The 13400-nt window shown below is 35.9% G+C and overlaps 1 protein-coding gene and 1 long non-coding RNA gene across 2 annotated transcripts; both read left to right on the forward strand.

Annotated features, from left to right (window-relative positions):
- Positions 1-4899: 4899 nt before the first annotated feature.
- LOC107809226 (uncharacterized) lies at positions 4900-7434 on the forward strand. The gene is made up of 3 exons (XR_012698246.1): positions 4900-5066; positions 5164-5588; positions 6512-7434. It is a non-coding gene; the product is annotated as an uncharacterized LOC107809226 (long non-coding RNA).
- Positions 7435-9415: 1981 nt separating this feature from the next.
- Positions 9416-12412, forward strand: LOC107809228 (ferritin-2, chloroplastic-like). The gene is made up of 8 exons (XM_016633824.2): positions 9416-9855; positions 10599-10682; positions 10776-10836; positions 10978-11065; positions 11422-11483; positions 11672-11737; positions 11852-11915; positions 12014-12412. The coding sequence occupies exons 1-8, from the start codon at positions 9440-9442 to the stop codon at positions 12064-12066; spliced, it is 894 nt and encodes a 297-aa protein (XP_016489310.2). The 5' UTR covers positions 9416-9439; the 3' UTR covers positions 12067-12412.
- Positions 12413-13400: the final 988 nt, after the last annotated feature.

Here is a 13400-nt window from a genome sequence, read left to right on the forward strand (position 1 = left end):
GAATTCTGTTATTTTCATTCAGTGATGTAACAGTACATATATACATTCAACTCACACGTGCACTTGACCAACTAACCTAACTGTGCACGTGACTCTTAATACTCCCCCTTTAGCTGGAGGGTGGTATACATCTAACACTCCTAGTTTGGATAACAGATAATGATGTTGTGATGCTCCTAATCCTTTAGTGAATAAATCTGCCAGTTGTTGTTTGCTCCCCAAGCACTCTGGTTGTATTAGCCCATTCTTGATCTTTTTCCTAATGAAATGACAATCAATATAGATGTGTTTTGTTCTTTTGTGGTAGATCGGGTTTGCTACAATTTGTATGGCCGCCTTGCTATCACTGAACAATTTAATTGGCTTTGATACTTCCACATTCAACTCTCATAGTAATCCTTCTAGCCAGACTACTTCAGCTAATGTTGCTGCCATGCTTCTATACTCAGCTTCAACTGAGCTTCTGCCTATAGTCTACTGCTTCTTGGATTTCCAAGATATTAAAAAGTCTCCTAGCTTGGCTGCAAATCTTGTGACTGACCTCCTTGTGTTCGGACAGGCAACCCAATCTGAGTCACAAAAGGCTTCCAATTGTCCTATGTGTGATCCTCTTTTCAAGAGTATTCCCTGTCTAGGTGACCCTTTTATATATCTGATCAACCTCAAGGCTGCATTCCAATGTGATAGTTTGGGTTGCTGCATGAACTGACTCAGTACTTGCACTGCAAAACTTATGTCTGGTCTGGTAATAGTCAAATAGAGCAATTTTTCCACTAGCTTCTGATAACTAACAATATCCGTCAATTGTTTATCATCAGACCTTCCCACATGAGTGGCATACTCAACAGTGGTGAGTTTGAGATTCATCTCTAAAGGTGTAGTAGTAGGTTTGGATCCACTAAGGCCGATGTCAGCTAATAACTCTAAAGCATATTTCTTTTGGTTGAGTACGATCCCAGATTGTGATCTTAACAACTCAATCCCTAAGAAATATCCCAACTGTCCCAAATCATTCACCTTGGACTTGTTATGGAGTGTGGCTTTAGCTTCCTCAATTAATTTCTCATTGCTACCTGTGATGAGGATATCATCTACGTATACTAGGACAATGACTATATCATTAGCAGCCCTCTTTGTGAACAAAGAGTGATCATAGGAACTCTGATTGTAGCCTGCACCTATCAAGGCGTCAGTAAGTTTGATGTTCCATTGTCGTGAAGCCTGCTTCAATCCATATAGTGATTTGAAAAGCTTACATACCTTGTACTCCCCCTATCTGTGAAAACCCTGTGGGAGATCCATGTATACCTCTTCAAATAAATCTCCTTGTAGAAAGGCATTATTGGCATCCATTTGTGATAATTCCCAATCTTTTGAGGCTGCCAGTGCTATAACTATCCTCACAGTTACTATTTTGGCAACTGGGGAGAATGTTTTATGATAGTCCAAGCCCTCTTATTGTGTATATCCCTTTGCCACCAACCCGGCCTTGTATTTATCTACCTCTCCATTGGCTTTATACTTAATTTTATACACCCACTTAGAGCCTACTATTTGCTTGCCCACTGGGAGATCAACAACCTCCCAAGTATGGTTGTTTTGCAATGCACTGATTTCTTGCTTCATGGCTTCCACCCACTTCTCCTCTTGAGTTGCTTCTTTGAAGCTTCTTGGTTCAGTAAAGGTTGTAACAAGTCCAACATATGTCTGATAGGTAGGATAAAGGTGATTATATGCCACATAGTTGGTGATAGGATATTTGCAAAATGCTGAAGATTTCTTCCCATCGACATAATCCTTTAGCCATGAAGGAGGCTTTGTCACTCTACTAGGTCTGCTGCTATCCATTTCTGAACCAACAGGTTGTTCCCCTGCAGTTTGGAAATCTGTGAAGGTTTCATGTTGAGTCTGTTCATCTAAGAATTCAGGCTCTAGCTTTGAGTTGATATCATCTTCCTCTAAATGTGTTGCTTCTGAATTGGTATCAATGGTTGTCTCCTGATCAATAGTTACATACTGCTCGATAGATGGGCTATACTGAAAATTCTCTTCTGAATTGGCTGATGGCACATCCTTATGTGCTATAGTATCTGCTAGGAATAAGTCATCTTCCCAAATATTTTCATGCTTTTTTCTTTGAAAGGAAATATATCCTCTCTAAAAGACACATCTCTGCCTACAAAAAAGAGCTGTGACTCCAAATCATACAATCTATATTCCTTTTGTATTTTTGAGTAGCCTATGAATACTGTCTTTTTTGCTCTTGCAGCAAACTTATCTTCCCTTGGTAAGACACTAGCATAACACAAACATCCAAACACTCTTAGATGCTCCGTTTTAGGCACCTTTCCATGCAATATTTCATAGGGTGATTTGCCGTTTAGTACTGCAGTATGAAGTTTGTTAATCAAATAGACTACAGTTCTAATGCATTCACCCCAAAATCTAATTGGGACAACACTTTGAAGTTTTAGAGCCCTTGCAACTTCAAGAATATTCCTATGTTTTCTCTCTACAGTTCTATTTTATTGTGGCGTATATGGACAACTACTTTGATGAATCACTCCAACACCGTAAAGTAAATCATTACATTTAGAATTAAAGAACTCTGTGCCATTGTCTGATCTCAACACCTTAACTGTCATACCAAACTGATTCTTTTTCATTGAGAAGAAATTTGTCAATACAACCAATACTTCATGCTTAGACTGTATTAGGCAAATCCAAGTGTACCTACTAAAGTCAACAACAATTGTGACAAAGTAATGCTTCTTATCATATGTAGGTCTCTTATAGGGACCCCTGCATCTACATGCACAAGCTAAAAAATACAGTCTGATTTACTGCTACTAACAGGAAAGATTGATCTATGTTGTTTTGCCATTGGACACACTTGACATTCCTGTTGCACATACTCATCCGCTAGACTTCTCAACGTAAGTATGTGTTGCATTGCCTTCATGGAAGGATGTCCTAGTCTTGAGTGCCACAATTTTGTGTCATGTTTTCCTTTTATTACTGCTGCTCCTACTACTGGTTTTGTATGTTCTTGGAGAATGTAGAAACCATCAGATTCTCTACCAATCCCCATCACCTTGTCATTGTAAAGACCCTGAAGAAGACAGAAATTATGAAAGAATTTTATTGTACAAACAAGATCCTTGGTCATCTTGGCTATTGAAAGCAGATTAAACTTGAAATCTCGCACATGTAAGACATTTTTGATCCTCTAACCTCCTAAAATTTTTGCATCTCCTATATCAGTTATCTATGACTTGTTACCATTTGGCACCTACACTTTTCTACCTTCCTGATTCCCTAATTTCCTAATGCCAATTAGTTCTGTTTTACAGGAAGTAATATGATGAGATGCCCCTGAATCTATAATCTATTCAATACCATAAGTTTTAGATAACATGGAAACAATACCTGCCATATTGGCTTTGCAATCACCAGATGATGCCGATTTGTTTAACAAATTCACTAGCTGCTTATACTCCTCTTCTGTAAAGAAATGGCCTTATGGCTGTGGTTCTCTCAACTGTTGTGTTGTTCACATAGGTTCTGAAACCAATACCCTGCATTGTCTTCTTTTTACTTTTGAAATCAGGTAGATATCCCACAATTTTGTAACAATTTTCCTTTTGATGCCCCTTATACCCATGGTGTTCACAAATCAAAACAAGTTTGTTTCCTTTCATCATTTGTCCTCTTCCAGCTAATATAGTTAATGGTTCCTTGTTCAGGTCCATTACACCAAGAGCTCGTTGACTCTCTTCTTGTATTACTAGGGTATATGCTTGATTTACTATTACCACAGTAGTTTTTAGTGGAATTTGACTACGAACATGTGCATAAGTCTCATTTAATCCAACTAGAAACTGCACTAAACGCTGCTGATAGAATATTTCAAAAAACGGTTCTGATTCTTTGCAATTACAACCACGACCTAGTATCAAGGTGTCCTATTCATCCCAAAGATCTTTCATTCTAGTGAAACAAGTAGTAACAGAATTCGTACCTTGAGTTAGGGTTCCAATTTGAGTCCAAAGATGATAGAATCTGGTTAAATTCGATTTGCCAAACCTTTCCTTGAACTCAGCCCATACCTTTGAAGCATCTGATGCATAGACTATGCTCGACAACAATTCCTGCGAAATACTTCCTCCAATCCATGAAAGTACCACAACATTATATTGCTCCCACAGATATGCTAATTCTCCTTTGTACAAGCTCTTCACACACGTTCCTTCTACAAAACCTAACTTGTTTTTCCCCAATAAAGCCAAACGCATCGACCTACTCCACAATCCGTAATTTTCTGGACATGTGAGCTTGATATCTATCAAAATTGCTCTAGGTGTATCAGACGGCTGAAGGTAGAGAGGATGACGATGATCGATTTGAGGTGTCGAGGTATCTCCCATGGCGGATATTCCTAGAACTTGTAACTGTGAATCAACTAAGTGAAGAAGAAGCTCGCTACTCTGATACCATGTCAAGATAAGGAACCTCCATTGGAGGTCATCGTATTTTCTAGAAGATAGTAGAGAGGAGAGAGAAGAGAGAATGAAGAAGAGAAAATGGAAATGAATTCTGTTGTTCTCATTCTGTGATGTAACAGTACATATATACATTCAACTCACACATGCACATGACCAACTAACCTAACTGTGCACGTGACTCTTAATAGAAGGAATTCGCGTTCTTCAGTGGAAGCCGTCTAAATTTTTGGCAACAATTACTCTACTATCGTGAGTCTAATCTCTCCCTTCTTTGTCTAGCTAGCTAACTTTTTCTCTTTCACAGGGAAAAAAAGTAACAACAAAAGAGAAAAAAGAACTGATTAATCACTTTTTCCTAATAAGGTGTTCCTGTCAGGTCAACTTCACGAAGTCGCCAAAGAAGACCAAGCGCCAATGACATGGAAAATGTAGTTAGTGACGCGCAAATGGTTAAGCGAAAGACATTACTATAGGACTGGTGAGTTGATGGTGTACACTTGTTTTGTGTCACAGCGATCAAGAAGTTGGAAGCGCTTCTTTTTGATGCTCTTGAATATTTAGGTAAGATTTCATACAATCCTAATTCATTGTTCAGTTCTTAAATTACTTTTTTTTTTATGTTTTTAATCATCTTTCCATGTCTGCTGTTGCATTGCAGTGCCTCCATTGAAACACATCCGAGACAAAAAGTTTGCAGTTAAGTTTGCAGAATGCCTTTGCGAGAAAATAGAAAGTCTGAATGACAAAGAAGTTGACTCCATTGTTAACCGTCCTCCGCTTGAAGCAGCAAGTTATGGCACCTATGAGCTTGTTGAAATTATTGTCAGAAGATTTCCTTCGTTAGCTTACTGTTATGATCGAGATCAAAAGAATATATTTCACATTGCAATAGAGAATCGTTGCGAAAGTGTGTTTAACTTGGTCTATCAGATGACCGAGCATCGCCACCAGTTTATGATTTCAGTAGACTCCTTAATTTGGCAATACCATGTTGCATTTAGCTGGAAAATTGGCGCCACAAAGTAAGTTAAGCCTTGTCTCTGGACCAGCTCTTCAGATGCAACGAGAATTACAGTGGTTAAGGTGATTAAACTCCACCCTTATCAAATTTATGTCGTTATGTGATGAAGGATTAGTACTTTCCTTTCGTGATTTTGGTTGTACATGGAATATATTAGGCCAAATATATATATATATATACGGCCCCTTGGTTTCAGTTTCCATTTTAGCACTTCAACTAAGGTCATTACCTATTGAATACTCAAACTCTAACAAAAATATACCTATTGAACACAAATGCTGACATGACATAGTATGTGAAATCACACCCTTTTCTGAGAGCGTGGAAAGGAAAAGCAAAGAAAATAATTTTTTTAATTTTAGATTTTTATCTTCTCTCCTTAATTTTAATTTTTGAGTTTAATTAGGAAATAATTTTTTGTTGTCATCACCTTTAAGACAGCTCCCCCGATAGCCACGGCCTCCGACACCAACTCCATCTCCTTTGGTTTGGAGTTCTAATTTCATTTTAGAGCATGGATTCCTTCACTGAATTGATTTTATTCATCGTTTTTGCTACCTAAGAATCTAATTTGAGGAGAAAATTTTGACTTCCATTGGAGCATCGAGCTTGAATTAAAAAAAATGCCAAAAAAAAAAAACAGATCTGAAAATTTTGAGTAGAAATCAATTGGTTGTTATAGATTCTAGCTGGAAACATTTGTTAGAATCTGAATCTAAAGTTTGGGTGCATTTTTGAGCTGGTTCGAATTGGATTCTTGGATCAAATATTTCAGAGCTCGACGAGGAAGATGACCTGAGTTTTCTCAAGTTCGAGTCTGTTTGATCAAATTAATTACTGAATTTTGTTCTATTTGTCATTCAGAGTATATATTTACATTTGAGTTTGATTGGAGATGTATAGGCTGAGCTGGGATTAACAGAAACCTAAGTAAAATTGAAAAACACCAACTCAGTTTATTTTAATTTGTTATTGGTTTGTTCAGATAAATTGCGGTTGCTTCTACTCGTTATTTGGAGAAGATGGGGCAGGAAAAATTTGGCCAGTGAGGAGTTGGGGACGACGACGGTAAGGACTGCGCAGGGTTGGGGACAATGCAGATAGGAAATTTTTCTTTTTTCTTTTTTTTTTTCCCTTCAGATTTTGGCTTTTTCTTGTCTTTGTTGTCATGTCATTTTATCATTGGTCTTGTTTGCCAAGTAGATAGCAACTGGTATTCACGCACCAAAGATGATTTGGGATTATCAAAGCTGTGTTTAATAGGTACATTTTTGTTGGAGTTGAAGTATTCAACGGGTAATGGCCTTAGTTGAAGTGTCAAAATGAAAATTGAAGCCAATTTTAAGGGGCTGCGTATATATTTGGCCGTATTATTGCTATGTTCTTAATTAGGAAGTAAAGAAGTTTGTACCACCTTCGTACTGGGAATTTTTAGACAATGCCGATAGACCTCCGCATGTGGTATTTACTGAGGAACATGACAAGTTGAAGACAGGGGGAGAGAAATGGATGAAAGATACATCAAACTCGTGCACAATAGCAGCAGCACTCATTGCTACCATCGCATTTGCAGCAGCGATCACTGTACCAGGTGGCAACGACGAACAGAGTGGACTTCCCATTTTCTCTGGGAACAATATTGGTTTCATCATTTTTGCTATCTCGAATGCAGCATCATTGTTCGCTTCGAGTACCTCTCCGCTAGTGTTCTTGTCCGTTTTAACGTCTCATCATGCAGAAGAAGATTTCCTGCACGCGTTGCCTAGTAGTCTAATTCTTTGACTTCAGCGCAACGGTGTATCTTGTGTTTGGGCAGAAGAAAGCATGGGTTCTTGTTCCAGTGGCTACAATGGCTTGTCTACCAATTACTTCATTTGTGCTTCTGCACTTTCCTCTCCTTGTTGCTTTGGTTTCCTCTAACGGGCCTGGCATTTTTGGAAAGAAGAGTAATCGCTTGTTTTATTGAAGAATTTACAAGCAATATACCTCTTGTATATAAAGTACTACTCCTAATTTGCAGAAAGCTACTATTAGGGTGGCAAAATAGTTAAAAAAAAACAGTTAACCACTCATATTATTCACTAAAAAATGGATTGGATAATGAACTTTTTAAATACGGGTCAAATATAGATAAGAACCATATTATCCATTTAGAAAATGGATAACCAATAAGTAACCAAATGGATAACCAATTGGTTTACCTTTTACATTTGTAAAGCTTCAAATTGGGAGTTTCTCAAGTTTGGGAGATTAGTAATTCTCCCAAAAATGATCATATTCAAGAAGTCATGGATACTCATATTATCCGGCGGTTAACCCATTTTTTATATGTATTAAATATGGATCGGGTTGGATAATTTATCCGTTTTTTTATTATCCGTTTTTGACCCGAATCATGTCCAACCCGCCCCACTCCTAGCTACTGTCGTTCAAATATAGAATCAGAAAATATGAGATAATTCTTTGCTCTGGACTTTTGATTATTAGATCACAAAGTCTGATTTTATCATCTTCTTGTTATTGAGCATATAAAATAGGTATCCTATGTTTAGAAACAAATTCTTTTCAAAATCAGTTCCCAATCAAAATTAATCTTTTTCTCTCGAGTTTCCCCATCAGACGAGTAAGCATGTCCAGCTCCTGTGCACCACTCAATCCTCTCCATCCACGTGTCATCCATCCAATGCATGTCAACTTTAGTTTTTCATGAGTTTAAGAAAGGGAAAAAGGCTTTTGAACTTAGTCACTTTGTTTCAATTTATCTAAACATGTTTGACTTGGCACAGAGTTTAAGAAAAAATGAAAGTTTTTGGAATTTGTGGTCCTAAACAAGTTAAAAAGGGGCCCAGACTATTTGTGTGGTTATAAAAGTTTCTCATTAAGGGTAGAATTGTAAGTTTAAGTTAAATTGTTTTCAAATTTAGAAATGAGTCATTCTTTTTGGAACTAACCAAAAAGAAAATAAGTTCACATAAACTGGAACGGAGGGAGTAATATTTATGTAGTTGCAATTCATCATATTAAAAGTAAAGGAGATATTTTTTGTTTTTTTGGTAATTTAAAGAAGATATTTTAGAATTAAATTATTTTTAAATATAAACATAATATTCTTTCGGGACGGACTAAGAGCCTGTTTGGATTAGTTGATTGTAAATAGCTGATAAGCTTGAAGTGATGAGTTGTAAGTAGTGTATAATAGATTGTTTTGACTAATTTTTTGTGGGGATGGAGCGCGCGCGCGCGCACACACACATATATATTGCATATTTATAGTTTTCTTCAATTTTTATGCAAATTTACCTGTTTAAAAATATTTACTGTCATTATATTATTTTATAAAAATATTAAAAATTAAATACCTATAGGGCTTACGCCCCGTGCCTCGGGACTTACGCCTCGCCTTACGCCCACGCCTTTTAAAACACTGGTGATGAAAAATATTTTTAAGTGCTGAAACTAATTTTTAAATAAGTATTTAAGCGTTTGGATAGACGTAATGAAACCGATAATAAGCAGTTGATATATTTGGTAGAAAAGTTCTGATAAGCTGTTCTACTATTAAAATGACTAAAATACCCTTAAAAACTTTACAAAAAATTATAAATTAAAAAGTTTTTTTTATAAAGGAAAGGATGAACGAATATAGAATGAAGAAAAAGTTAAGAAATTTGCTTTGGAAAAAAAAAATTTGTGAATTAAAAAATATTATTAAAGATAAATTAGTAATAGTCTCGGTCAAACTAAAACTGTTCATAAGCTAAAAAATCATAAGTTGGGAGTGACTGACTTATGACTGATTTTAGCTTATAACTATTTGGCTTCTTATACTTCTTATAAGCATTTTGGGTGTTTAAAAATCGCATAAATAAGCCCAAAAATACTTGTAACTAAGTTTGATCAATTATAAGCTAAAATGCCCTCCGAAAAGGAAAAAAACAGAGGGAGTGGAGTATTTATTTATCCGTTTGCTCATCTTTCTCTCGTTACACCGTCATTTTCTTTCCACAAGTTTTCTATATACATCGTCATGCTTCTAAAATTAGCACCAGCTTTCGCCTTGTTGAATAGCCATGGGGAAAATCTAAGTCCCATGTTATCAACTTCTTCAAATGGGTCTTTTCTGAAGAATTTCTATGCAAAAAGTGGAAAAGGATTATTAGTCTTATGTGCTTCAAAGGGGTCAAACACCAAGCCTTTAACAGGAGTTGTATTTGAGCCTTTTGAAGAGGTGAAGAAAGAGCTTATGCTTATACCTACTGTTCCTCAAGTTTCTCTTGCTAGACATAAATACTCTGATCAATGTGAAGCAGCTGTTAATGAACAAATCAAGTACGTTTTTTAACATCCCTTAGTTTTAACACTCCCCCCGCGAACCCCTTTTGGATGTTTCCCCGAACCCCTTTTGGATGTTTAATTTTTAGACAAATTATTTTTTGAAAATATAAGTTACTTACTCTGTTGTCCCAATTAATATGATGCACTTTAAATTTTACTCTGCCCAATAAAATGATAAACTATTATATTTAGAAATTATTTTACTTTAAATTTACTATTTTATACCGTGGTAGAGTTACATGAAAAAATACACTGTAGCTAGATAGTTTGAATCCTTTTGGCTTCTTTGTGTATTTATTTCTTTAAATTTCAACTCACCTTACTGAAAATATTGGCTTGTCACTGATTTTGTCTTTAATAAAATGATTTATAGTGGTACAATTATTTTACTTGTCACCCAGTCAAATTACATCACATAAAATAAAACGGAGGGACTATTGGAGGAAATAGGCATGTCTTTTTATAACGTTGAAATTAAGGAAGTGTCTTTTTTAGTTTTGTTACATGTAAATGATAGATCTCTCATTTATAAAAGCAAATCTATCATGTTTAAAAAAGAGTTAGTATCATAAAACTAAAAACAAGCTTGTAATGAACCATTTGACCCGGAGTATTGAATAGTGAAATGAAAGAGGTCCAAATGGAGGGAATTTTGTTGTTTTCTTACATTTCAAAAATTATTATGGTTTGTTTTCTATCTATTAATGGGATTATTTTACAATTTTATGTGATTGCAGTGTGGAATACAATGTTTCATATGTCTACCATGCGATGTATGCCTATTTCTACAGAGATAATGTTGCTCTAAAGGGACTTGCCAGGTAATATTTTCAAAGATTTTCTCGAATTTGATGTGTTTTTGTGATTTTTTAAGTGGTAGTATGTGATTCTAGGTTATTGTTTTGTTGACTTAGGTTTTTCAAAGAATCAAGTGAAGAGGAAAGAGGCCATGCTGAGAAATTGATGGAGTATCAGGTGTTTGACGTTTTGCTATAATGAAAATTTTGTTTAACTCTTTTTCTTTTTCTCTTTTGGGGCTGTGGAGCGGCTAAATCTTAGCATCCGGTTTCATATGTTAATTGAGTTGGTTCTAACTTTATGTGTTTTATGGTTTAGAACAAGCGTGGTGGGAAGGTGAAGCTACAGTCGATTTTGATGCCACTATCTGAGTTTGATCACGCTGAGAAGGGCGATGCATTACATGGTAAGTTTGTTCTGTTCCTTATGTTGTAATGCTATTTTTGTAGTTAGGCTTAAATCTACTCATGGTGCTAGTAGATATGGTTGTCTAGATTTCAAGTTGCTAAAAATGTTCTCTGCTCATCAGAGGGAAAATTAATTATTTGGCAGAGGCCAGCATGTGTCTTGCATAATTTACTAAGAACTGAGTGCTGCTTTATTTTTATGTCCTCATAAACACAAATGCATAATAACTACTATGTCCCCTTCCTTGGAATTTGTGAATTTAGAAATATTGAAGATCTTGTGTTGTTACTTTCTGAAAATAGCAGATTGAGCTTTCAGTTCCTTACCACATGCTTTGTTGAATTTATTGTGAAGCGATGGAGCTTGCACTTTCTTTGGAGAAGTTGACAAATGAAAAGCTGTTAAACTTGCACGCTGTGAGTTCTTCTACTATTCTTATTTTGTTTCTTCCACATTTATTTGGATCAACTTAAAAATAGATAACCATTGTGTTGGTTCCCATTACCAAAATTACAAAGTAAAAAACATGAATTCTTTTGTTTTTACATCCTGGCTTTAGAATATGTCATTTGTGCATTTTGGCTGATATATCCTTTAAAAACAGTTAGCCATACGAAACAATGATGTGCAGTTGGCTGATTTTGTTGAAAGCGAGTACTTGCAAGAACAGGTCTGGGTTTCTGAACTTGAGAAATACTATTTGTTTAACGGGGTTCTTGAGACTTAATATTAAATGCATATGGAGTATCAATGATACTGATTTAAGACATGTTCTCCTTATTAGGTGGAAGCAATCAAGAAGATCTCAGAATATGTGGCTCAGCTGAGAAGAGTGGGCAAAGGACATGGTATAATTGCTCCTTAGTTGTAAATTTTCCATATATCCTATTTGTGTAGACTTACCTATATGTATATTAACCTTTCAACCTCATCGGCTGTAATTTAGGTGTGTGGCACTTCGATAAAATGCTCCTGCAAAAGGAGGAAGCTGTTGCTTGATGGAGAAGATAGACATACTTCCAACTTTGCATTGTCCTCTGCCCTTTTGGAGGATGTTGTCTGGGTATATTTTGGTATTAACACTGCCTATGAGATAAAGGGTGTCTTAGTAGCAGAATGTCCCGGTGTTGTGTACATATAGACCAAATATATTTACTTATCTGCGCTACAATTACTCTTTTACCTGCTGGTATTTGAATCAGTTTAATCTTTCTATCGTGATTGCTAGTTGTAGCTTGAAATGAAAGGTGCATCAAAGACGTCAAATGTAAAGTGAAACTATCAGTTTTGTTTTCTTGAAGGATGTTGGCTCAGTTGGAGAAATAAATGATTGTATTTGAGATGAGGTCGCTTTGTTTCCAGTGTTGGTTTCTGTATTTCTGCAAATTATTGCAGAAAGGAGTCCAAAACTCATTTCTGGTGATGAAAGTAGGCTAAGTGCCAGCCCGGGGATAACGAACTAGTGATGATCTCTTGTTATGTGTTTGTCACTGTGGAGATTTGTGTTTGAAATTCGGATTCCCAACTTTGCTATCAGCCAGTTCCTGGCTTCTTATAATATGACATCTCCAGTTTCGTTGGACAGATATATATATATATCAGCCAGTTCATGGCTTCTCTTAAATTTTTCTTTCAAAAAAAATTTCCATCTAAGTTTTCTATTGTCTCCAACGTGGATGTGTAGCTCAATCCTCAATGGATATGCACTTGTCATAATTGTACGAAAGATTGTATTTTAATTTCAGATGCCTTGAACAGTTTTCCCCTCGCATGTCGCATTTTGATAGTATTGGTTTTATCTTTTTATTTATGGATGTATATGTATTCGCAATACATGACATTCAACAACAACAACGACCCAATAAAATTTCACTAGTGGGGTCTGGGGAGGGTAGTGTGTATGCAGACCTTACCCCTATCCGAGGGGATAAAGAGGCTGTTTCCGAATACATGACATTCAATTTATGAAATTATATTGAACTATCACGGTTGTTTTCTAGGGGTAAGAAATCTGGTAATCAGATTCTAGCTGTGAAATAGTGATTTTAAGTAATCCGTGGATAATTAAACCACATCTTCTAGTAGTACGAACTTGGCTAATTAAATCACATCTTAATTCTATAAAAAATCTCTTTTATTAGTTTCAACATTTTCTTTACTCTTACCGGACTTGTAGCTGTAAGGTTTTCCAAGTAGCTTTTAAGTAACAACTTGTTACTTAAAAATACATCGCATGTGCTAGTTTTTCTCGTCTTTCTTCAAATCGCATGTGCTACTTTACTTTAATATAAAAAGTTAGGATAAAAAAAATGAAAAAAAAGTAATAGATCTAC

The sequence above is a fragment of the Nicotiana tabacum genome, chromosome 13, assembly GCF_000715075.1.
Source record: "Nicotiana tabacum cultivar K326 chromosome 13, ASM71507v2, whole genome shotgun sequence".
Taxonomy (NCBI): Eukaryota; Viridiplantae; Streptophyta; class Magnoliopsida; order Solanales; family Solanaceae; genus Nicotiana; species Nicotiana tabacum.